Genomic DNA, 27310 nt, shown 5'->3' with positions numbered 1-27310 from the left:
GTGTTTGCAACTGTATCAAGCAGGCATGTCGGGTCCAAGTGTGTGTGTTTGTATGAATGCGCTTGTGTGTGGTCTCCAAGTAGCTCAGTGGCCTTTCACGCTGTTCATGAACTTTACAAGAGCATTTCAAGAGGACACAGTCACTGCTCATCCACATCTAGCCTATACTAGCATCAGCTGACAGCTGTGCTCTCTCCGTCTCTCCCTCCTACTCTCTCCCACCTCCACACACACCAGTCAGAGAATGGAGCTTCCTCCGTGTTGGTGGTAGTTCAAGACAGACAGTCCTTGGCAAAGCGCTGCACCTACTGTACCCCCAGAAGATGCATTTAGAGGAAATACTGCATTCACCGAAGCAAAGCCTGTATGTGTAACACCAGAAAAATGGCTTTAAAGTCAGTATCAATTTAATAAATCAGTGTCTCCCACTGCTTCTCTCAAAACATAACCTGAAGACGACAACATCTTTTATACTATACTTGCAAGATGTCTGAAAAATACTAGTCGCCACTGGCCTTGCTTTTGTAGTGCCAATTGATAAAAGTACAACAATGCATGCATATGTACTATAATACCTTAGTTGTGCATTAAATCTGAAAGCAAACAAAGCTTCAGAAGCACACGTGACATGTTAAGTTTTGATAGGAGCAGTGTCTTGAGAGAAGCCATTTTGGTACTGATCATGAAGCTGGAATTAAACAGTCAAAATTTCTTTAGTGGACTGTTTCTGATTTGTTGGTTAAATGAAACTCCAAGCAACCTGAAGGGAACTAAGTTTTTGGAAGGCTTTTGGTGAAATGATGTAAGTTGGTTGTAATTTAGAATTTAGAAGCAAGCAGTCACCATTACTCAGCTTCTCCCCCAACTATCCAGGACTGTCAGTGACAGACAGATAGACAGAAACACCAATCACAGTGTGTCTGTTTTTTATAATCGAAGGAAGACACTGGGTTTTTCTGTGTGTGTGTGTGTGTGCGTGCATGTATGTCACAGAACCTGTGTTTGTTTGGACATGTGTGCACATCAATGAATGCTCATCGGACTATGTGAACATGTGTGTGCATCCACCTCCCTCCAATAGCTGGGATGGGATGGCGGAGCCTGTTGCCATCGGTAACAACTTCCAGGGGGCAGGGAGGTTTGCTGTTGTTTTTCTGGCCAACAGCGTTTCTCAAACTAAGGACTGGAAGTCAAACTCGATTGTAGGCTCCTTTCTGGTGTTTCCCCACATTATTACAAGAGCCCAGTCTAATGGGCCTGCGCCCTGTGAGGCAGAACAATGTATTTTCATTTCCTTTTGGTCCCAGACTGAAAAAGGTTCCAGAAGCTCTGCTGTATGCCATCAGCCTGGTGACGGTGCCCTGCGTCACCCTGTTAGTCCGCAGCATGCTACAGCATGCCAAGCTCTCTCTTCACTCTCTCTCTCTCTTTCTCTCTATCTACGGTTTGCCTCTTTCTTTCTTTCTTTCTTTCTTTCTTTCTTTCTTTATGTTTCTGGGAATTACTCTGTTTTTGTTTTTGAGTTATGTGGAGAAAATAATGAAAGTGTTTGAAAGAAAAATGACTCTTGGCTCTTGTGTTTTTAGTCTTTCTCTTTCTTTGTGTTGCTGTGTTGTGTTTTTAAACTTTGTGTTTGTGTGTGTGTGTGTGTGTGTGTGTGTGTGGTTGTGTGTTAGACAGCATCCCTGATGCAGGGAGGGAGGGGTATGGTTACTATAGCAACGCTAACCGAATTTCCTTCGTCAGCAGAGGGGCAGGGCCAGTGTTCGGGGGCGGGGTTTACCTCTAGAGACCAATGTTCTCAAAGAGAAGTGAGGAGAGAGGGAGGCTGTGTTGATGGAGATGAGGGGAAAGAGGAGAAGAACTACACAGAAAGCAAGTGAGGGAAAACAAGAGGCAACAATATATGCTATATCAAGTAGGCTTACATTGCTGTTTAAAACCTGTTTTAAAATTGTTTTTGGTGTAATGTTGCCATCACCTGTGAATAGGTATGTCCACGTGTCCACATGTAGCAGAAAGCTGCTCCATCGGGTTTTAACATGGACATCTGCCGCCATCTTCTGGTCCTAGATAATAACTACATCATAACAGCAACAGGGGGCCTCGCTTCGCTCCCTTCACACCGAGTTGTGAACCGTGAAGAAACTATTTCACTGTAAATATAATACAGATCATTGATGCTGCTATGTAAAACTTTTGTGGCTTTAGTGACACACATTTTATACCTTGCCAAAACTATAGGCTTTTTCTATAGGCCAATATTACCCTTTGATTCTCATCACTGTGACTTAATGATTGACTTTTCTCATGTATGCGCTATAAACTCTGATAATTATAATAACATAATAATAATAACACTTGTCCTTTAATATTGTGTCTTTATGTGTTTATATTTATAATAATGGTAAACATGCTGGTACTTTATAATAAGATTTCCTTTGTTTTGTTAGCTTTGCGGTCATATCAAAATCCTCTATAGGCCTACTCTAAAAGTAGGCTATTATTAAACTACTAAAAATGTAATATCAACCATAGCTTTCTTATTAGTGAGACTATCATACTAAATAGATTATATTGCATCGGTTTAACATGTTTCTGGGACTTTAAAGCTTCAGACATAAAGCTGAGACATGTATGAGCGCAGGAGAAAGATGTGAAGTAGCAGGGCGGCGGATATCCCTCTGAGCCAATCACGGGAGAGGCCACATGCAGGCAGATGGGACTCGCAGCCAATCAAAGAAAACCTTTCTTCATGGTGGGCCGGTCTTGCTGCTAGAGTTGGGTTAATGTTATAAACAGCTGTTTTTTTTCTCGATTTTAAGACTCATGGCAGAATGCAGGGAGAGTAGAACAACATGTTGCACTCAGTTCATTCGTGGGCTTCAGTGCGTGGAGATAACTTCCAGTAGCCTATCATTTGTGAGTTTTTTCTTCTTCTCCAAAGTGGCGTTTGATGAGGTAATGTCTCGGAAATAATGTTATTTCCAGTGGCAGTATCAGCAGTAGCTTCGGGCCACACTAGTTTTGTTTTTAAACTTTAACCTAGCATAGTCTTGCTATCGGTTGGGACTTTTGTCGCTGGGCTTAGCACAAGTTGTGGAAAACCATGAGGACAGAGGAGCATCTACAGGAAGGGATCGTTTTGCCGTGCGGGACAGGAGAGCGGGGCGGCTCAGATCCAAAATGATTGAGCGTCTCCTGGAATGGAGCCGTGTGTTTTGACCCACTCTGCCATCCTGCAAGAAGTATAGCTCACCGTCAGGAGGGGGCAGCGGTCCGACCGGCGTGGAGGGACACGGCGGAGGGACTCCTGGCCGCCGTGCTCAAACACAAACAAGACCGCTTGGCTTGATGTGAGGCGACTTGGTTTTGGAGATTATGGTTGGATAAGGCCTGCTGTTCTTTGGCCGCTGGTTCGCCAACGAAGGAATAGACTTGTGCTTCTTTGATTTCACTGCTTTCACTGTCGCATTGTGTGGATAAAAACATTTAAAGGGAGACAGCGTCAGAAAGTTGAGAAATTAGCTGTGAATTTACGGCCACTCGAGAGTGCTCACGCGCGCCTGCGCAATTACGCACGTACACATACACACGCGCTCTCTTTGTTGTGAAGTTCAATCTCCGTTGAAAGTCCGACATTTTAATTCCCGTTATTGTCTGAACAATTACAGTTTGGATGAATGTGTGAGGATGGTGGAGAGCCGGAGTTGTGTCCAGAGGGAGGGGGTGTACCGCTGGTTCTCCTGCCTCACCTCAGCCCACAGAGCCGATTTCCTGTGCGGCCTTCTGGACCTCTGCGTCCCCATCGAGCTCCGCTTCCTCGGCTCCTGCCTGGAGGACTTGGCCCGCAAGGACTACCACTCCCTCCGGGATGCAGAGATCAAAGCCAACAACCCCGCCGACCTCTCTGGCCTCACCAACATCACGGACGAGGTGGTGCGCAGCAAGCTGCTGGTGTCCCTCGCCCTGCTCGGCTCGGACAACAGGGAGGCGGCGGGGGTCCTGTACCGGACCCTGACTCACATAGACACGGTGATCAATAACTACGGCTTGGCGCTGAATGACGGGAGGACCGAGGAGCAGTTTCTTTTACTGTTTACCATGGCCTCTTACCACCCGGCCTTTAGCTTCCACCAGAAGCAGGCGCTGAGGCAGCAGCTGAGCCAGATCCACGACATCCTGCAGGTGAGAGGGATGCTTAAACTGGAGAGCCACTAGAAAGTTTACAGGGTTATCAGCCGTAAGTAGGAGGGGCCCAGCCAGCTGCCAGACTGCAAGAAATCATTTGATATTATTGAACCTATATTCAGCAGGGGTGTAAATCTTTGATTGTTTTAGGATAAATAGGATAGATAATAAACTGATTATTTGGACAATGATAACATATTTGCTGATATCACAAAGTGTGCAACAATAAAATCTTGATTCGATTCAATTCAGGGACCTGCAACCAATAACAAAAATAAAAGACGAATGAATCTCTATATCGTTACCCCCCTAATATTCAGTACTTTTCAAGTGAAAAAAGTGCTTTTGTATGAAATAATTCGACTACTACTAAATAACATTCTTTAATGAAATATTTTTTATTAAACCAGTAGAGTGAATTATAGAGCATCACTGAATTCCTTGCCAAATTATATGTAGGATATTTCAAGAAACATGTTTTAGTGAGCCTTATACTGGACATTAGGGGTTTATTTCTTGGGAATAAATACCACTTTCTCAACAACTTGATGATCTGAAATGCAAAACTTTTCTTACGCAAATGCAAATTAACTTTTATTCTAATAATAAAAAAATGTAATTCTCCCACTCAGATGTCAACACATACACATACTTTAAGTATATGGATAAGATAAGATAAGATAATTTGTTTATTAGTCCCCAATGGGGAAATTACTGCACTACACTCTGTGTACACACTTTTGTTAGTACTCACACACAGGCCTGAAATACACACACATGCTCAGGACCTATACATGCACTATACATGGAGAGATGTCAGAGTGACAGGGCTGCCAGCTGATGCCAGTGAACTGGCATCTCTCCAGCCACCAATCCACACTCCCAACTTTTTGGGTCCATACGGGGATTGAACCAGTGACCCTCCGGTCCCCAACCCAACTCCCTATGGACTGAGCTACTGCCACCCCACAGTATATGGTGATAAATATCTAAAATGGTGAAAGCTACTTTTGATGTATATTCATGTGGGTACTCATGTCGCAGCTCCAAAAATGGTCCTGTATTTATTGGTGTGAATGGCATCAACTAAAAACAATAACTAGTGAAAGTTCTAATCAATGGCTGACTGAAAACATGTGGTTACTCAGTGTCTAGTCTTGCATTACCAGATCTTCCTCCACAGCCCTGTAGAGGAGGGTCGGGTTAGTCCACACAGCATTCCGGGATATGAGAAAAACATTCTCTGGTTTATTGGCATTTCTTTAAACCAATCACAGTAGTCATAGGCGGCGCTAAGCGCCTGACGGAGCCACAGTGCTGCTGCAAAATAGCCTTGGGAAGGAACTTGTTTTGGTTGAACATGTGTACGTTCAAAAGTTGTTTTAGTCATGCAACAGAAAACTCAGATTTGACAGATAGTTAGCTGTCTGGATTTACCCTGCAGAGATGTGAGGAGCAGTTAACCATAGTCCTCATGAATCCCCAGGAGTTTAAAATTAAAAAAAAAACAAAGAAAGCGAAAGGTAACGGGACATCCGAAAAGAGTGACATCCGCAGACCGAGAGCAATCCCGGAAGCGGAACTTCATGAATATAGACTACCTGAACAAAAAGTGACATGAAAACTCATAAAGCAGGATGGGATGTCAGTATGGTGAACATGGTGTGTTTTTCTCTGCTATGAATCCTCATCTCTCCCCTAAATTCAGAGCACTGGCCGTTGTTAACCATTACTTACTGCTGTGAGTTATTACCATGTCCACCCATTCATCAGAGCCCTGGCCACACATAAGGTCTTCACCGGTTCAGAGGAAAGGAAAAGTCTTTGTAGCAGGTGAAACACAAACTAATTGCATGCTTTACTGAGACTTGGCAGTGGAAATATATTACAGATGAGTACAGCTCACTGACATGTTACCTATACACCCAAATTACAGGTGACACGTAGTCAATGACAGGCTGCCTGTTAACACAGCAGACCTCAGCTGTGTTAGTCAGTGGTGAACAGAGTAAATGGCATGCTTTTCGGTGAAAGCTGACAGCCAGCAGGAGTTTATAATGTTGACCACAGCTCAGGTAAGTTTAAAAATATTTTTTTTGTTTGCAGTTGACTTAGCTTAAAGAAGTATTTGCATTTTTGACATCTGTATAATAAGGCTCTCACAACTTTAATGATATCAAGCTTTGTTGGAAATATGACTTTCTGGGGTCTAATTGATTCCCAATATAATTGACTCTTCACCATACAGGATAACATATTGTACATTTCTGTGTTTGTGACAGAAATATGTATATATGAGAATACATATTGTCTTAAATTATGGATATCGTCATATTGCAAGATGGCACGTTTTTTCTTCTCCTGGTTTTAGAGGCTGCGTTACAGTAAAGTGACGTCATTGTATGAACTTACTAGACTGTTCTATCTGTTCTATTATTTGCCTTTACTCACTTATTGGGTGGTCATAAATATCGTGACATTTGATTTTCTCCATATCGCCCATTTCTACAAAAAAATAATATAAATTTGTTCATACACTCCCTATTGACATATTGTACAGTGGGGTTCTTAAGTTTGGGCACCCCAGGTAAAAAAATGTATTAATGTGCATAAAGAAGCCCAGAAAAGATGAAAAAATCTCTAAAAGGCATGAAATGACAGATTAGACATTCAAATAATAGGTCACAAAAAGTTAGATTTTATTTCCATCATTTAAACTTTCAAAATAACAGAAAAAAAGGCGTCTGAAAAGTTTGGGCATTGTTCTAAATCATCGTCTGGAAAGACCAGGCGATGTCAATCTTAAGGTTTTAAATGCCCAGACTCATCTGACCTTGCTCCAACAATCAGCAGCAAGGGTTCTTCTAAGCAGTTGTCAAGAAAACTGAAACTGAAAATAGTTGATGCTCACAAAGCAGGAAAATGCTATAAGAGGATAGCAAAGTGTTTTCAGATGCCAATATCCTCTGTTTCGAATGTAATCAAGAAATGGCAGTCATCAGGAACAGTGGAAGTTAAAGCAAGATCTGGAAGACCAAGAAAAATATCAGACAGAACAGCTCGCAGGATTGTGAGAAAAGCAAGTCAAAACACACGTTTGACTGCACGATCCATCCAGAAAGACTTGTCAGACACTGGACTTGTGGTACACCATTCCACTATAAAGAGATGCTTGTACAGATATGGTCGTCATGGAAGAGTCACCAGAAGAAAACCTCTTCTACGTCCTCACCACAAAAATCTGCGTTTGAAGTTATCAAATGAAAATATAGACAAACTAGATGCAATGTGGGAACAAGTTCTGTGGACCGATGCGGTTATTATAGAACTTTTTGGCTGTCCAACTGTGGGGGTGAATCAATCATGCTTTGTGGTTGTATTGCAGCCGTTGGCACAGGGAACATTTCACGAGTAGAAGGAAAGAGGGATTCAATCAAATTTTAGCAAATTTTGGATGCTAACTTGATGCCATGTGTGAAAAAGCTGAAGTTAAAGAGAGGATGGCTTCTGCAAATGGATCATGATCCTAAACACACCTCAAGACCACAGTGGATTACATCAAGAGGCGTAAACTGAAGGTTTTGCCAAGGCCTTCACAATCTCCTGACCTCAACATAATTGAAAATCTATGGATAGCCCTTAAAAGAGCAGTGCTTGACAGACAGCCCGGCTATCTCAAAGAACTGGAAGACTTTTGGAAGGAAGAATGGGCGGAGATACCTCAAACAAGAATTTATAGACTCTTGGCTGGCTACAAGAAGCATTTCCAAGCTGTGATTCTTGCCAAAGGGGGCAGTACAAGGTATTAACTCTGCAGGTTACCTAAACATTTGCAGATGCAATTTTTTTAGTTTTCTGTTATTTTGAAAGCGTAAATGATGGAAATAAAATCTAACTGTTTGTGACATATCATACGAATGTCTAATCTGTCATTTGATGCCTTTTGGAGATTTTTCCATCTTTTCTTGGCTGTACAACATGTGAATATTTCCTTATTTGGTGTAATAACAATACTTTATGCTCGGTACCACCAACTCAGAACATTTTCTTTTTTGTAACCTTTTCAAAGGTTTTTAATAGAGTCAGAAGAAGAAGAAAAGTTGATTCTGTTGAACTCAATGAGAAAGTAAAGCCAAGAGTAAATGTGATGATATTTGGAATTATGGAAATGAAGGGAACATAATTATTAACTCAGTTCTGTTGTTTTATTAGAACATTTAAAATCATCAAATGCTAACCAAAATGCTTTCCAGAGATGCTCTTTCTGATGATTAAAAATAATAGTTGTAGTTCATGGCGTAGCATGGTGTAGCAGGGCATAGCAGGACATAGCATGGCCCTGCAGGGCGTAGCAGAGAATAGCAGGGCACTGCAGGGCGTAGAAGGACATAGCAGGGCAATACATGGAGTAGCAGAGCATAGCAGGGCACTGCAGGGCGTAGAAGGACATAGCAGGGCACTGCATGGAGTAGCAGAGCACAGCATGGCACTGTTGGGCACTACGGTGCATAGCAGGGAACTGCAGGGCATAGCAGGGTGTAGCAGGGCATAATAGGGCATAGTAGGGCATAGCAGGGCAAATCAGGGCACATTACAAAAAGCAATTGCACCATACATTGATGCGGAAAAGGCACAAACTCACCAGAATACTACAGAATACTAAATTCACCAGAATGCAGGAAATAAAAGTGTTTGACACTTTACAGGGGAGGACACCACGGTTATAATGTGTGTAAATTGAAACCAAACCTACGCCCTTGGTTGCAGGTGAGCAGGGGAGGAGGAGGAGAGGCCCAAGCCGTGGGCCCTGGCGGGGGTCGATCTGCCGCGTGTTGTGCTCAGCCACATTACCACTATCACCATCAGAGCGTGTCCCTGCCTCTGGCCTCGCTGCCCCCCGCACCCTGCTCCCCGCCCAATGCCGGCGCTGCCTACCTGCCTCTGTCTGCTTGCCACCCCTGCCACACACACTGCAGCTGCTGGCACAAGGTAGGGAGCAACACAGCTGGTCATGTACATCGTTTAATAAAAGAGCTAGGGTTCTTTGTGAGATTATTCAAGAGGGGCCTTTTAGGGCAAGGGAGGCTCCTCGTCACCTCCACCTCGGCCAGCTGTTGGAGGCTGCTGCTAGTGAGGAGCCTAAGCAGCTGGGGCTTCATGAATAAGTGACTGGATTTATTGGGTAACGTCCGTAAGTTAGACTATGCTAATTTAGCTAACTTTAGCTATAACCAATAACAATCCGTGGTTAGTAAAGACTAAGATTGCCACTATTTGTTATAAACTGACCTGTGATTATGAATACTGTATTTGTTACCACAGTCAGCTAATTTCATTCAGTTGTACCGGCAGTAATACAGTAGTGCACAGAATGCCCAGAATAACCCATGGTTAGCACACAATGATCGCCTGGCGTTTAATCGCGGAGTGTTGCGCATCACATGAGGAGCATAGTAGACCTCTTAGAGCCATGCAACTACGAGAGCAAAGTGTCGCTCCCCGTGTGAAAAGCCTGTTATCCTGCGTTTTTCATATTTTGTTGCCTGGGCTAACTGGCTGAAAGTTAGCCCAGATTGTCTTCAGTTAAAATTCAATCTGGTAGGGAGTGCATGCAAAAGTGAGATATATGCTGCATAAAAGATGTGTTACATCCATGTAATACGGTATTCCTGCAATCTGAATGCTTTCTGCAAGTTTTGAATTTGTGGCTAGCTTAGTACTTGAATTTATATTCATGTAATGATAGCAATTTTAGCGGTTTTATATTGGAATTGAAACTACATTATTGATTCATTTTTGTTGATTTATAGAAGGCCTTCATGTGAAACACTTAACGTGTGCCAGCTATAGGAAAGAAGACTTCTAATTAGCATCAACACAGGCTTTTGAAAGATAAAAAAAATCAATCAAAATCTACTTTTGAAGAAACAATTTATTAGTTAAGATACACAACTTAGATTTTTCAGTTATTTTCGAGTATTATGTTGTTGATGCCGGAAATGATGCAGGAAATGTTGGTTTACAGTAACTCATCAGTCCTGTTTGCCTCTTCCTGTATATTTAATAGACAAGGGCCTCTTGTCTTCTTGTTTGTTAATGATTTATGAGATAAAGTAGTAGTATGACTGAAATAGAGTTGATGCAGTCATACAAATGGTTTCATCAACATTCTTTGGTTATTTATAAATCATCATATTACAAATTGAGTAGATACCCACACCATCTTTCCCTGGCGGCAGATTTGTGATGCTGTGCGTTCACTTCATGTTACTATGCACCATCCAGACAGCAATAGGATTTCCTGAAGAAGCATATTTTAATTTGCAAAGTCACTCCTGTGATGCTTCCCTGTAAATGACCAGAGGTGGAAAAAGTATTAAAATATTGTACTCAAGTAAAAGTACCAATACTTAGATGAAACATTACTCAAGTACAAGTAATAAGTAGTTCATTTAAAATGTACTTTAAGTAAAAGTTACTTAGTTACATTTTTTTTTTAAATGTAAAATGGGTCGGGGGGGTTCCCATGTAGTGAAAATAGATAAGTCCAAAACTATTTGGTTTTTAAGAAAATTCTATGTGAATGTATAAACATTTATACACATGTATACACATGTAACAACAACATAACACATGTCACACATGACATTTTAGGCTACAATCCTCTCCAGAAAAACTGAGCTCTCCCTTTACCATTCACACTGCTGATACATCGGACAAATGTTCACAGCCCAGACTAGCAGCTAGCTTCTACATACCTAAGTAGCTGTATGAGACAGTTAAATGTATTAATTTAGCCAGTGTCCAACATACGTTGTCGTATGGGTTGCTAGTGCTAGACAAAAATTAGCAATGCCAATGTTTTAGGTGGGCAGCCTAGATGCTGATCATTCGTCACTATAGTGCAGGGGTCATCAACTACATTTTTCCAAGGGCCAGAATTTTTCTGAGCAGACACTCTGGGAGCCGGATTTAAAATGATTTCAAACCTAACATACCTATTCTTGTTTGAAATGATCACTTTCTTACTGAATTAATGCTAATTTGTTTTGCATGTATTAGTGTGAAAAAACTCCTAAAAAACGTGGAAACTCTGTAATGATAACTGGCTCTTTAACTAGAAAAAGATCTCAGACTAGGAGGGAGCTTTAATGATGAATGGACTGACAAGCAGGGTATGAATTCATGCTGTATGCCTCATTACGAAACAATGCTGTTGCAAAATAATACAACCAGCATCATGATCAAGAATGAAGAAGGCAAACATAACATTGCGTCATTCAAGTGCATATTAAGTAGTCACATGCATCTGTTTTGGTCTTATAATGCATCCATAGATTTACCACTCCAGCAGAGAGGATGGTTTGAGATGGTTTGTTTCTTCATGTTAGTTAGACTACAAACCGATATCTGGTGTTTTAGCTTGTTTGTAAAAATTAGTAGTAGTGTAGAGTTGTGTTTGTGTAAAACACACCTGTGGTTGACAGTGGACTGAGCAGACAGAGCAGATTAAAATATCACTTTCGACATGTTTATGCTTGTCTATACAGGTGAGTGCATTGATAAGTATTGACTTTTTACTCATGAAGGTGTTACTGTAGCCTACTTAGTTACAGTAACGACACCAGCGTGAGTTCATCTGCCCCGCCGGCCATTGGTAATCTTCTTTAAATTATACCCAGTCAGGTAGCGTGTTTTAATGCACACACACCCACTGTGTGTGTGTGGAGCGCGGGCATCGCTGTACAGAATCCCATGTGAATAGAATGCAAATACAGTAGTTCTTTTTTTTGCTGTACCTGTGTAATGTTACTTGCTGTAAATGCTAAATATCAGAATGCATTTGACGATGGCTGCTGTAGTGGTTCTGGGTGCAATTATTTTTTAAATTTCTTTTTTGTTTTGTTTTTACTTAGTAATGGATGGGATTTGTAATGTAGTGACTCAAAACGTAAAAGTCTATTATAAAACACATATTTTTAAAGCTACTTGAAAAATACAAAGTACACGACAAGACTACTCAATACAGTAACGTGAGTAAATGTATTTCAACACTTTCCACCTCTGTAAAGGACTTAGCTGTTTTAGAGCGAGACCAGGGATGTGATTGGCTCAGAGCATATTATTTACATTCCACCTCAACCAGCACTTTATGCTGCTGCACATCCATACATGAGTCATTTGGCCAATCAGTCAACATAATTCAAGGACAATGCTGATGATTAGCTTTCATCCAAACTACATGTGTTAGCAAGTTAAGTAGACTAAAAGATAATGTAAGCTGGCTGGTTATCATAGCTACGTAGCTAATCAGGCTAGGACGGCACCCTTTTATCTCGATTCGATTGTTTCATGATAAATTGGATGCCGATTTGATTTTTATTGTGATTTTCAATTGTTGTGATTCTAGAAGTAGTAAGCTTTTTTTTAAACTCTTTTAACAAAAACAGAAGTTGATTAATACACTTCTAGAGACAATATGCTATGTTGACAAGTGTTTTCTGAAAAGAATGCACATTACATGTCAGTACGTTTATTTCATTTATAAAGAAGTTCATAACGTGCTTTTCCGCTTTTGGTCCGTTGGAAAACAGATAAGATAAAGCTGCCGTCGGCGGTACCCTCTAAACTGTGAATATATTTAGGCGAATCATTGGTAAAAACAATGCATACAAAATATTGATTCTTGCGAAAAGAATCTATTTTAAAAATGGTCACACAAAATAAATTATGATACATACTGTACATGAATAGATTTTTCTTGCCCACCCTTGCTAATTAATGTCCTTAACTTGGGGCGAAATCCCGTCAACTGGCATCAGACTGAAGCGCTGTTGCATCAAACGAATTAGAGTGAATCCCTAGACTTTTTAGCATTTATGACAAGTCTAATGACTAATCTTAAAGGTCCCATAGCATGTTCATTTTTATGTTCATGCATGTATTTTGAGAACATGTTTACATGCTTTAATGTAAAAAACAATATATATAACGTTTTTGTTCTCCCTCTGTCTGAAACGCTCCGTTTTAGAGTCCATCTCAAAAAGCCCAGTCTATTCTGATTGGTCAGCGTTTCCAGGTCTTTTGCATCTGTGTTCTGTGAGTCTCTGCAACGTCATTTCACCCGGGGAATGACGGTAACGGCATAGTAATGGCACTTTCTAGTGTAGCTGTGACATCACAATCTCACAGAAGACCCGACGGCTCGTTTAAAGGCACAGTTTGTGACTACTGGCTGTGTGCATTTCTCTGTGGATTGAGTGTCATGATAGTGTCACAGTATTTATATTTATAGCAACTCAACCTGCTATATGATACAAAAGACAGGGACTTCTTACTTTTCACAATATGGGACCTTTAAACTAGGGCAGAGATATTCAATAGGGGGTCCTCGACCACAAGTGGAGCCACCAAATTATAGTTTGATTCATATTTTTAAAGTGATTTCTTTCTTCCAAAAGTGAAAGTATTTCTATTTACTGTACATAAACATGAATCCAATATACATAGCAAAGATAAATCTGATTGTTTGTGATTTTTTATTATTATTATTATTAGTAGTAGTAGTATTTACACAACAATGATACAACAATGTCTACAAATACAGTTAAGCTTAATGATTCACTGTGCCACATGTATGTTTAATTTTAAAATATGATCTATACATTTGTACATGTAGTAAATTTGTACATTTAGTAGGGGTATTTCAGCCCAGTGGTCCTTGGCCTAAAAAACTTTAAAGATCCATGAACAAATGGAGCTTGACGTGGAGTTTGAACCATCAACCTTCTTTCTGCTGACGAGCCAAACCTTGTGATTAATGTTTAGAAATGTTTTGACATGTACTCCTCTTGTAAACAATTACAACCCGTGGTCCCCCATAAAATATTCAAATATTGATGATAAAAGAGAACAGGAAGGAAAAAATATGCTACATTAATACATGCTAAATAAAAATAACATTTCAGCTAAATGTGGTCCCTCTGTCTGGATGTGTTGTAATGAAAGGTGGAGATCATAGAGGGAGGGAGAGATGGGGATTTCCCAATGATGCAGCAAACTGGCAGAAGCTCATTAACCCTCTGTTCCAGTAACATCTGAGATTATATTGCAGAGAGTTGATTAGGGATTATTAAAACATGAATCAGGACTCAGAAAGGTGGAAGAGAAACTGATACTCTTATCAATGCAAGTAAGGTCAAGAGATATGGGAAAATAAAGAAGTATAATGTTGAGTATTACGTTTTTCTCTTTCACACACACATAGACCTACAGTACACACAGAAGCATGCTGCCACACTGTTTAAACATGTGTGAGCAGTGAAGGGAAAGTACCCAGCTCAGTGAGGAGGGTTTGTATTTAGTGTTTTGTTGCCCTTGGCTCTTGCTTAGTGCAGGTCAGCACATTTCTCTATGCTGAAATCAACCCTCTGTGGTGTGTGTGTGTGCATGTGTCTGTGAGAGTGTGCATGTGTGTGTCTCCAGTGAATCCCCAGGAAGTTATAAATGCTCTCTCTCTCTCTCTCTCTCTGTGGCTCTCTTTCCTTCCCTCAGTGCTCTGAAGGGTTTGACAGGGTTCCATTGTAAGCCAGAGCAGTCGCTTGCATGATCTACAGTAGAGCAGCTTTTACCCATGCCTACTGTCACCTATTGTTGATATATACTGTATGTGACATAATAGCTTGCACTCAAGGCTGTAACCGTGTGTATCTCTACTGTAGCAGAATTTACATTGGCCAAAATGGAGAAAGGCAACAATTTCCAGTGTATTTGTTTTTCCAGATAGATTTTATCCTTATATTTGTCCATAACTCAAGGCTCTTTAAAGCTGCTCTAATCACTATTTTTATATTTCCCTGCAGTTCCTCTCTGCTCTGCAGAGCACTTTAGCATCTTGGCTTTATGTCCCGCTTTACTTTTCTCCCCAGCGTTATTTGCAGATGCAGCTTTTGTTTAAATGAAAAAAGCCTCCATAAACCCACCGCAAACATGCCCAGCACCAAATGGCACACAAACCTTCTGCACAGATATTTGAGTCCTGGACTTTTTCAGGTGTTTAGGAACACAGTTAATGTACAAATTCATTCTAATGTTTCTGAGTCAAGCACTGAGGAAGACCTCTGGGCTTTGAAGCTAATTTGACAAAGGGGCCTAACCGTTAAATTACAACTTCGGGGACCTTCAAGTGATGCCATGTGACCCAAAAATACTTTTTCACATAGACTTACAAAGAAGAGACATCTCGAAATCAGTGGATACATTTCTTTTGAGCGTCACAACCCCCTTGAAATAACTTGTTTCACTGTGAATATTTGATCTATTTGGTATGGTAACATTTGGAAAAGACTAGAAGAGCTCCAGGATTAAGTTATTTAATCCCTAAGCAAGTAAGCAAAGATCTAAACCCGAAGTTTCTAGCGCGCCTGCTCTATGTGTCCCCTAGTGCTGAAGATCCAGGTAAATTTATGCGTGGCGGTTGAACTTTCTGACTTCTCGTGCCACTGAGTAACTTTCAAAGGAACAAACAGGGCCCTGCCTCCAACACTGGATCCAGTTCTCTTTACCCATTACATTTCATTTACCTGACATTTATAAGCAACTTTCAATACATGCATTCAACCATGAAGGTACAAACTTGGAACAGCAGGAATCACATAAAAGAAGTACATTAGTACAGTACAGTTAAAGTTACAGTAACCCAAACAACAAAGTGCCACATGAACTATGAGTGCAACATGTAAATGCAATTTTTTATTTTTACAACCATTTTCTTCTTAGCCAATGTGCAGTCGGAAGAGTGTTTGTTGTTTGTTTTTAGCCTGCTGCTGAAGATGTGTAGACTTTGGTGTCACTGGGGATTTCGTTCCACCATTCATGGTGTGTGTACAGGCAATTGTTTGCTAACGCGTGTACTAAAACCAATTTATAAAGTAATTGTGTCAGTGTTGTGTTTGCAACTTCTTCCACTGCCCCCGAGTGGTCAAAACATCAGTTAATGGAGTTTTAAGTAAAGTAGCAATACCAGAATGTCAGTTAATAGTCCTGCCTGCGAGATTTAACTTTGAACGTAAAACCTGTTATTATTATAATTATTATAAATTATGCATTAAAGCAAGACTCATTTTAAAACCATGATGTTCACTGAATTGAGTGGGTTTTGCATTTTGTTTTATTGTGTCTGAGTTGTACATTAGTTAAAGCATGTGTTATTTCCTCTTCTAAAAGGGACTTATGTTTTTATCTAGCAGTATTTTAATGTGTATCTCATGGTGGAGCGGACATTTTTAACTACTCTATTTACTATTAGGTTATTGCATAATGTTTGATGAGCTCATATGTTTTGTTTGTGAGGGTCAGTAATCTACAAAGCAATACAACTGTTAGATAAATGTAGTAGAATAAATTCACTAAGTATAGTTGAGTAAATGTTTAAAGTAACACACTACCTAAATTAAAGCCCAAGTAATTCAAAATTTTATTTAAGTACATTTGAGTAAATGTACTAATGTACAATGTACATTTGAGTAAATGTACTAGATAGTTTCCATCACTGGACATATGACAGACCAGCCAGTGCAGTCTGTTCTTCCTCCAGGATTTGAAGTCACCTTGAATGAGTTTATTTTAACACAAAGCAGCTGGATGCTGAGTCACTTCAGAGGAAAAAGAATTGAATAAGATTTTCTCCATCAGGATCTCAGCAACAGTGCAGTGGTACAGTATAAACAACACATACAGTACACCGGCCACATCGGTTGGGCCTGTACAAACCTGCATAATCACCCTATCATATGAGTGCTTTATATATCTATAAAAGCAGTGGCAGTGAATTAACAGCAGAGTCAAGCTGACTTTTATAGGAGAGGGAGGAGGAGTTGCTGTCAGCACATTTTTTATTTTTTATTTTGTATTGTGCACATGCTGTCCACTTATCTGGCACGTTTCTGAAATGTGTTTTTCTGCTTCTTACTTGTAATCTTTCCCGCAGATTCATGTTGCTCTCGTTGATTGCTGTTTTTACTTCAAGCACATGCAGTGTGACAGAGTCAGACTCCCCTTCCCCTCTCTAACAGTCAGCAGACAGAGCAGAGAGTTGGCAGGTTGAGCAAGTAACATGCGGATGTGGCAGTAGCACACTTAATTGTTTTCAGATCCATCGGCCCATGCTGTGCGAGTGTGTGTTTGAGTGATTGCAGGCAATAGCCCATGTTGGGTTTTGCTCGTGTATTGTGCAAGATTGGAATTGGGACAAAAGTATATTGACCCAGTCTTATTCATTAGCTACTTATCAATGATAACCTGTAAGCTTACATGATCTTGTAGTCATAACTTGCTAACACATATAGTATGCATATCGTACACACATTTCAGTTGGTTTTCTGTTAAACTGAATGACAAGTATTGCGCATGTGTCATACTGCAGTACATATTGCATCTACAAACAGAATGTTTTAAACATAACAATGCATGCCAATAAGTATAGTAACTTTAAATGAATACCGGGACTGGTCCATTCAGCCGGTGTTCCATACATTATACAGAGCATACCGTCCACTACATTGTAAGATACAGTAAATGTCTGATTAGACCTTGACCCTTCTTTCCCTTTCATAAATCCCATTAAAGTGATTATCTAAAGAGATACTATATAATATTAACCACATAAGTATAGTTTCTTTGAATTTACTGTTTTGTTTGCATCTAACAGATGATCTGCAATTAAACATATAAACAGTGCATTGTCATGACAAATTGTTTACAGTATTAGCTTTGAGGTGGAGTAATTGTACATACGCGCCGCAGCCGACTTGAGCTTCAATGTTACCAGAAGTCAATCTTTTTCAATGGTAGCCGGATTCTCTCAGCTGTAAGAAGCTGATCCATCTGCAAATAAACACAGCTTTCAACAGTGATTACTTTATGAAAAGGCTAAAATAAAATAGCCATGTGAGTAGACTGTGCTGTTGGACACATTGACTGAAGTGACACCCGTTTGAGATTATGGAAGGCTGCAGAGCCTTTTGGTGGCAGCACATTACACTTAGGGAACGAGGGTTTGTTGGTGGGCAAGTATCGTAGCCGGTGGGTTTCACTTCTCAGTTTTCTCTTTTGCTGTTAAATATTTTCCACAGTAACAATACTTTAGTGTGTTGTCTTTTTATAGGCCTAAGTGCTTTAGAAATAAAACTGATCACTGTGTTGTGTTCCCGTCAAAATCAACACTTTTGTTGACGCTTTTTAAACCGATGTTTTTAACTTTTTATTACATTTTTCTCCTTTTTTTCAATGTTTGTCACTTTTTTTTTAACGTTTAACACTACGTAACACTAACTTATTAACTTTAGTTTTCCAGTTACTTTTGGAATTTATGGTCAATAAACCTTTTTTAAGGAAATTATACATGAGTTAAAATATATGAGTTAAAAAAACTGAAATTAGGAATTATTTAGACTAAAACTAAAGGAATGGATGTTGATGGATAATCATAGGAATATGGACACATAGGAATGTGTCAACTTTTACTAATACTATTTCAAAACCACTTCTGTTGTTTTTCAAATGAAATGACATTGAATAAGACACCCCAAAAGGAATCAAGTAGAGATTGTACTTGCATTGGGTGGGATCCATCATCGTTATTTTGATCCATCATGTTATTTTGGGTAATTACAACATGAGGGTTAATAAAGATTTCATATTAATGCATGAACTTTTCTTATATAGCACTATTCTACTCTCAGTCAGTACTCAAAGAGCCATCTGCTCACCAGATAAACAATTATTTACAGCATCTTGATGCACAGCATCGGGAGCATCTGAGGGTTCAGTGTCATGCCTTTAACATGGGACTACAGGCCGAGGGATTGAACCCCCAACCTTCCAATTGGCAGGCCACAACTCTACCACTGAGCCACAGCCACCCATGTTGGTTTAGGATCAATTTTGCTTGGTAAACTAAAGAGCTTTGTCTTTGCAGTTTCCATTCTTAAATACTTTGTGGCTTCAGACCCAGCACAGCCAGCAGGTTCTTTATCATCTCCTGACCAAGAACAGCTGGTGCATCAGTTTTAACTCCTCCATATTTTCGTTTACTGTTGATCTTGTGAAATAGCCTCAAACATCATACTGTGATTACAGTCCACAAGCACAGAAACAGAATGGTCCTGCAGTATTTAATTTAACTTTTTCTTCTAAGTAAAAACCCTTCTTTATTTTTTTCCATTTTGGGCAATGCCCCAATCTTTTTATTTTCATTTTCAAGTAGCTTTCTCTGTTCTACTTTTTTTTTTGAGATCTTTTTCCTGAGATGTTTAATTTGAATTTGAGAGAGGTTTATTTGAATCTACCCTGTTTTCTTCCTAACATGTTACAGATCAATACCTCTACACCAATATTTTAAAGGTTTGAATCCCCCCCATCGTAGATTGACAAAATACGAGCCCTCAAAGCTAAAAACGGCCTTGCAACAGACACATAGCAACATTTCATTTGGATCCATCTGATAAAAGTAAGTCCACTTTTTACTCTAGCTCTGTATGTAATCTCTTCCAATTCCTAAGGAAAACATTAGGCTTTTCAGCTGCTAAATTCCACACTATGTTCATCAGCTAGTTGCTAATGGTCTCTGCAGAGTTAGGTGATAATGCTCTTTGGGTTTGTCACTATGCGCGACCCCTTTTCCTTTATACATTACCATTTCGTTTTTTTTTGTTAATATTAAAATATTGATTAGAACTGTTTAAAAAACAAAAAAAACAACTTACTAATAAATACCTTAAAAGAAAGATCCACCCTTATACAAACACACTTAACATTTGTTGCCTGTCTCCATTTTGTTGTTCCATGGTATGTTTTACTTAGTCTATGGACATTAGAAATGTTTGGCAGGGGATCTGGGATCAGTTTTCTAAATGTTGTTGAGCAAAGCATGTCAATCCCAATTTTAATCAGAGCAGCAGTTTGTCCTACAGTAAAGGGATGTCAATTCTTTCTCCCTACAACTGCTCCTCGAGGGCGTTGGTCATACTGTAAATAAGAATGGCCTCTCAGTCGACGAGCCTGGTTAAATATTGGTTTGCTTGCGCTGCCAGATCTTTCTCCTCACTTTGTCTTAGCACCGTTCCAGCCCTGGAAAGAGTGTTGCGTAGTGTGTGAGTTCGTTCAAGCAATGACAGCAGAGCTTCAGCATTGTATAAATATACAGAATGTTGCCTTGTGTGTGTTTGTGTGGCAATGTGGGACTGTGAGTACAACTTGTTGACAGAAGGGGGAAACTGTGTGAGACTGTTTCCATCTGGTCACATTGCAGAATTCACTATTGTGCTTTACTGCACTTGACCCATTTGCAGGCGTTCCCAGGCCAGGTTGGAGATATAATCTCTCCACCTAGTCCTGGGTCTTCCCCGAGGCCTCCTCCCAGCTGGACGTGCCTGGAACACCTCCCTAGGGAGGCGCCCAGGAGGCATTCTTACCAGATGCCCGAACCACCTCAACTGGCTCCTTTCGACGCGAAGGAGCAGCGGCTCTACTCCGAGCTCCTCTCGGATGACTGAGCTTCTCACCCTATCTCTAAGGGAGACGCCAGCCACCCTCCTGAGGAAACACATTTCGGCCGCTTGTACCCTGGATCTCGGTCTTTCGGTCATGACCCAGCCTTCATGACCATAGGTGAGGGTAGGAACGAAAATTGCCCGGTAGATCGAGAACTTTGCCTTCTGGCTCAGCTCTCTTTTTGTCACAACGGTGCGATAAACAGTTTTAGACCATGCCTTCGACTAACCAGCTACGACATGATTCATAGGCATACAACATATAATTTTGAGTGAAGAAAACGAACAGGGAATCCCCAAAAAGTCAAAGGTACAAGACTGTGTAGATATTTTCATAACCGCGCAAACTGACTGAATGATATAAATTGGATTGTTCAGGATTTTGGGTAGTGAAGTACTTTTCCAAGACATTGCAAATAAAAGACATTTATCTCAAAACAAGGTTGGTGCCCCATAAACTTTGGCGTCTATATGATCTTATACGATCGCCAAGTCATAGCTGGTTTTAAGTCTACCATCGATGGTTAGGATTTTATGGCTTATACTCCAATTGTCAATGAAGAAATTGTATTGTATTCTTACTTCCGGGACTGTTGTGGTCTATGACCGCTCACTGCTGTCAACGTTTTTTGTGGCTCTAATTCATGTCTACATGTCCCTCAGCAAGTAGTCCATTCACGATGTGAATTGTCGCGATGGAACTTTATTCCAAGCAAAGCTCCACCAAAGAGCCTGCAATCGTTGAGGAAGGTTATCTGATGTGTTCTAAGAATTTTGGACATGTGGGGCGAACTATTTCTTTCTTAGCTGAAGCTGACATCGGGTCAAAATAGATGTTAAGAGAGGAGTTCCTATTTTTGTTTTTACAAGTATAATGCATTCTGTAGTGATGTACTGTACGTGACACCAAGATGTGAAGTAAGCAAGACAGAAAAGAAAGTAAACCGTCCCCAAGAATCTCCTCACGTGAACAGCTTCAGTTGACAACACGGATGATTCAGGTAGGCAAAGCCAATATTGTCTTTCCTTTTTATATGCAAGTCTACTTAAATGTAATCAAGTGATCCATTGTCATAATTGTTTTGTCATGGTGCCATGACTGTAAATGATTCTGGGCTAGCACAGTAATGTTAAACCCTGCAAGCCAGGTTTGTTATTGCTTAGCTAGAAGCTAGCTATGCTAAATGGTAACCAGCACTACGTTAACATTCAAAGAAGCCAACTTAGAAACATTTGCTTCAGGGATGGTCTCTATTACTGTGAAGTTGTTTTAAATACAGTATATTTTTTGTATTATGTATATTCTACGTATACATATGTATATGTATGAGTAGAACTGGAAGTGACATATTGTTTTAAAAGAAAGGAAGTTTTTCCTTGCCTCTGTTGGTGGGAATTGTTGGGTTTCTTTAAATAACATCACAGAGTACGGCCTAGACCTTCTCTATTATGAAAAGCGCAATGAGGTAACTGTTGTTGTGATATATAGATGAAACTGAATTAAATTCAATTAAAAGTCAGGCGCCTTTGTACCTTGTTGCATTGCTATCATGATGGCGGATTTGCTTTGATTTATTTTTAATCTTTTGCGTGTGTGTTCTGCTGTGCTTCCCTGTGTTTGTGTAATAAGCATAGTGTGCGCACGGTGCATTTTACTAATGCGCTGTTAAAATTCAATGAAATACTGTGAATATTGACTATACAAACATTTAAATACTGAAATATTGACTTTAAACCAGGTTTTTTGTTTGTCAATGGAGCAATCACTTTCTGCTGCTGCAAGATAGCAATACTCCAAGATTTCACCTGACCACACCTCCCTGTAGACCAGCACAGCCATGGGCGCAGGTGCATTTGCTATTAAACAACAAGGTTGTCAGACGTGAAATTAACAACTGCGTCAATCTTAAAACAGCAAAGACATTTGCTTCAGCCTTTACGACGCGCTGTGCCTGGTGAAAAATAGGGCCCATTAAGTCCTTGTGCCTTATAATCATCAGCTTAACATTAACTCATACTATTAAAACAAAGGATATCACAGTAAGACTTAGGTGAAAATCTATTTTACAGAATGTAGGGGGCTTGAAAATGTTTACTTTCTGTGTGCAAAATAAACATATTGTTTCTCATCTTAGAAATGCAAGTGGCATGGTGTTGCCACCAATGATGGATGACACAAGAGTTAACCTGAGGTGGAAGGCAGTAAGACAAACATCAAGGTACCCAACACTTCAAGATACAACACTTTGCTTTATGCCCTTTTTATGGCCCTCAAGTAGGGTCTTTGTTTAGGCTGATGGCCAACATCATACAGGCCAAAACAAGAAGCCTAAGACCGACGAGGCCTACGAAGTTGTGACGTACCAGCTGAAGGCCATGCAGACCATCAGAGGACAGCCCTTATCAACCCATTGCTTGTACTGAACGCCAAACTCTCAAATTGGAGGTACAGGGCAGAGAACAAGCGGAAAAAACTCCCAAGAAGCTGCCAAGAAACAGAAACAGTAGTTTTCAATGTGCACTGTTTTGCACTTAGTTTGTACTGTGCACTGTATTTCATTAAATGTATACAAATTATGTCACTGTGTGTGTGTTTGTCCTTTGCCAATAACATCATGTTTTAAACTCCATTTGATTTCAGACGACTATGGTTAACCGCTCCTCAGATCTCTGCAGGGTGAATCCAGACAGCTACAGTGTTTCCTTTAGAATTTTTTTAAGCAATGGGGGCAGGTTTGTCCGAACAACAACCAATTTTACAAGAAATTCTTCATAGAAAAACCAAAACCCAAATGACTACATCTATAGACCATTTCCAATTTATATAATACTACACTGACTCACTTACCATTTCAATGTTTGAAATCAGGATGATGAGCTAACAGACTTGACGAATTGAACGTTGTCCAATTAGAACGGACCCACCGCGGTGACGTTTTTGGTGGAGCTGTTTGTTTAATCGTTGACTCGGAAGAAAGCAAACGTTTTGGTAATAAACTGCACACACCAACACAACAGTATGTGGAGTTAAACTGGACATGCCTGATAAACTCTGAATAGTTCTATATGTTGTTAAGTTGCAGCAGGATAATTTGAAAGGAAATCGCGATTACATTCTGCGTCTGCCCTATTTCTCACACCGTGGCAGCAGAACTTTTTCCATGATTGCCATTACAGAATCAACATAGAGGAAACACTGCAGCTAGCTAGACTATCTGTCCAATCTGAGTTTTCTCTTGCACAACCTTTGAACATACACGGTTTACCAAAACAAGTTCCTTCCTTAGGCTATTTTGCAGAGGCACCATGGCTCTGCTCTGCACTTAGCCCCGCCCATGAATATTGTGATTGGTTTAAAGAATTGCGAGACTATCGCAATATCAACTGGCGCAATAAATACATTGTGAAAGCCTGCAACATATCGCAAAAATGATCAACAGAAAACTGCACTTTGAAATGCAACTGTCATTCTTTTGTAGTGGTGCCTTTTAATATTCAATTCAATGTTCAGTTTGATTAATAAAATCATTATTTCCTTTAATTTGTTTCAAATTCAACAAGCAATTTAATGTATTTAACACTGAAAGCAGCAGAAAAGCAGAACTAACTACACATATTTTCCTCAGATGGTGCAGCCCTAGTATCTAGTTATCCCTGACCCCTGAGCTCTGTGGTTTTAACCTCTCTTTTACTGGATGACCGCTCACCCCTGCACTCCAGAGCCAGACCAAAGAGGCCAGAGCAGGTTCAGGGCTCACTGCGGGACGACAAGACCAAGCTGTCAGCCGGGAGCTTCACCCTCCACAGCCGGACCTCCATCCCCCTCCTCTTCCTACCCCTCCACCACTGCCACCTCCTCTACCTGCTGGACAGGGCCTGGATGCAGCAGCACCAACCAAAAACCACCAGGGGAAAGCCGGAAAAGGTGAAGCAGCCATTACAAAAGCTATAGTTTTTTATTCCCGTTACATTTGTAAATAGTAGTGTCACTCCAAGAAGAACACTTATGATAATCCTCAGTACGTATGGGCCTCTGTGGTGGAAATATTCTCTACTGCCATGTTGTCTTCTGTTACTTTTTACTTTTTATCATTTCAATGCAGGGGCGTTGCACAAAATCTTGGGCCCTGTAGAAAGGCATTCTCTATCGGCTCCTTCCTGCATCCACAGCTATTCATTCTAGCATATTTTTGTGCCCTCCGCAGTCCCATTTCCACCCCCAGTCCAATACCCCTGTCTCATTGTCTCTCTGTCTGACTTACGTCTACTCCCACTCAAGCCCAGTTGAACAAGATTTGGCATGCTGGCACATCTACACTCTACAGTTAAGCTTAAAGAATGCTGCCCTGAGGTGTGTGTGTGTGTGTGGGTGTGTGTGTGTGAGTGTGTGTGTGTGTGTGTGTGTGTGTGGGTGTGATTTGAAATTAAATTAATTACACATACATTTTTCCAATGGTTAATATGTTATTTTATTAGAATATTGAGCAGGGAACTTTAAAGTTCTTAGAGCTAACATGTTATCAGACAATTAGTATATGTGTCCAACCAGCAGACATGGAGCAACATTAGCATTTGGAGTTGTGTTTCTGTCGATTAAGACTGAATTTCACTCTCCATTTCTGCTCGCCACCAGCTCCTTAGAGAAATGGATCTTTAGCTGCTAAATGCAAGTCTGTAGCTTGTAGTTTGTTAGAACTTCCTGTTGCGAATCAATTTAAGTGGGGTTAATAAATGGGCTGCAAAATCAAAACAAGGAGCTAAAAGAGGCAAAGTTAGATGATAGGTATCTGTGGGTTTATAACCTTGATCGAAGCATATTACACACTGATTCACTGTCAATAAAAAGGTATTAATTAATGGAAAACAGTTGTATCTTAGTCATAATTATCTAGTGTCTTTTTTTGCAATTTGCAAACAATTGCAAAAGGTAGAAAACCTGTACAAACGGGGGCAAGGAACAACTGGATATACTTATCTAAAATGCATGTTTGATGCTTTCACAACAGGGTGGGAAATTAGCACCTACCACCAGCCAATGGCCAATTTTTCAAAGTGGCCGGTGACTTTGCCTTGTATACCAGCCACTGTGATGGGTGGACTGGTTTGCTCTAGTCTGTGACATAGGTTCAAAAATGTGGCAATATATCCCCGGTGTTAGCAGTAAAAACTTGAGGGCGACGTAAGGAAAAAGAGACAGTATTTTTTCAAATAGTTGCAAATTGTGGCGAAGGGAAAACGAGGGAATAGTTAGCCTACTAGAGTTGGACGATGTCCCCTAAATTGGCAGTTGATCAGACATACATTTAAATGGCCTCTATAAATCGACAGTATTACATGTTGCCTCTGGTACAATAAAACTTGACCTACTTTCACTAAACTATGGTGCCGTAAAGTCTAGACTCAATCAGATCTCCGTGATCTGTGAACGTTTACCTCTAACAGAGTAACCGTAATAACCTAATATACCATCATTACTGACATTCTCACTTATATTTGCTCTGAATAACACATTCAGTAAACAGAAACATAACTCTTGCAGCACACATGAACAAATTTGCAATATCAGCTCACACATAAAATAGCACCCTCGTGAATTAGCCTGCTGTTGCTATTGTACATTCATGAATCGTACATAACATCGTCATCAGACTAATGATGCACAAACACAATAGTATCCACAACACTTGATGGAACTGTCTGACCTAAAGAAGGTTCTATAAGAATTGACAAAGTTGTGAATTGTCTCACACTAAAAAGACCAGGAAAACTACCACGACAATGAGGGAAATTTCTCTTATTAGACAAAGTGAAAATACCTTTCGTGGGTGTAGCACAGGATTTTGCTATTTAACTTTGCTATACTAAACATATTTTGACAAAAGTGCCTTGTTCTACATTCTAAATCACACTCACACTGAATTACTGGTTTAAAAGACCATTAAACACCTTGGATATATTACTATATCACTTATTTTTAATCAATCAGTCAGTGGCCAGCTGGTGTCTCAGAGTGGACGGTATGTGGTTTTAGTTAGGGCGAAGCTCTTTGGGCCAGTCTGTTATTGTCTTGGCCCCCTGCCTCTGTTTGTAACACAGTACTTAACTATCTCACTACCTCATGGTCACACAACATAGCTGTCACCAGCATAAATCAGATACACACACACACATACACAGTTATATTCAGCATGCACAAACACATAAAGAACAATGCATAGACGCGTACAAACTCACAGGCACACAATAAAGTTTATATGGCATGTCATAACGTTTCCCTGTGTGTTACAGTTTTTGCTCCGTCAGGCCGGGCAGAATGAGCCACACCTCGTGTGTTGGTTTTACAACCTGGAGTTCTGGCACACACACATTTAAACTGTAGTTGTAAAGTAATAAAGACACATAGGTAATGTGAGGGATAATTATCAACATACAGTATTATCTCTTTAGAAGATAATGGAAACCTGTCTTATGATCACGCCATTCACACCCAATCCTGTACTTCATAAAGTGTGTGTGTGTGTGTGTGTGTGTGTGTGTGTGTGTGTGTGTGTGTGTGTGTGTGTATGTGC

At 40.2% G+C, this 27310-nt stretch overlaps 1 protein-coding gene across 3 annotated transcripts in view; it reads left to right on the top strand.

Moving 5' to 3' along the window:
• Positions 1-2772: 2772 nt before the first annotated feature.
• zcchc14 (zinc finger, CCHC domain containing 14) overlaps positions 2773-27310 on the top strand; it is a 46918-nt gene continuing 22380 nt past the window's right edge. For all 3 annotated transcript variants that reach the window (XR_004657582.1, XM_034878828.1, XM_034878827.1), the window contains exons 1-3: positions 2773-4188; positions 8959-9180; positions 24462-24666. Coding sequence is in view for 2 of the 3 variants with exons in the window: in XM_034878828.1 (XP_034734719.1) it covers positions 3694-4188; positions 8959-9180; positions 24462-24666 (922 nt within the window). In the remaining variant the exon portion in view is untranslated. The remainder of the gene's footprint in view (positions 4189-8958; positions 9181-24461; positions 24667-27310) is intronic.

Source organism: Etheostoma cragini, chromosome 8 (assembly GCF_013103735.1).
Source record: "Etheostoma cragini isolate CJK2018 chromosome 8, CSU_Ecrag_1.0, whole genome shotgun sequence".
Lineage (NCBI taxonomy): Eukaryota > Metazoa > Chordata > Actinopteri > Perciformes > Percidae > Etheostoma > Etheostoma cragini.
Note: the sequence above shows the minus strand (reverse complement) of the source record. Positions and strands in the feature narration are given on the sequence as shown.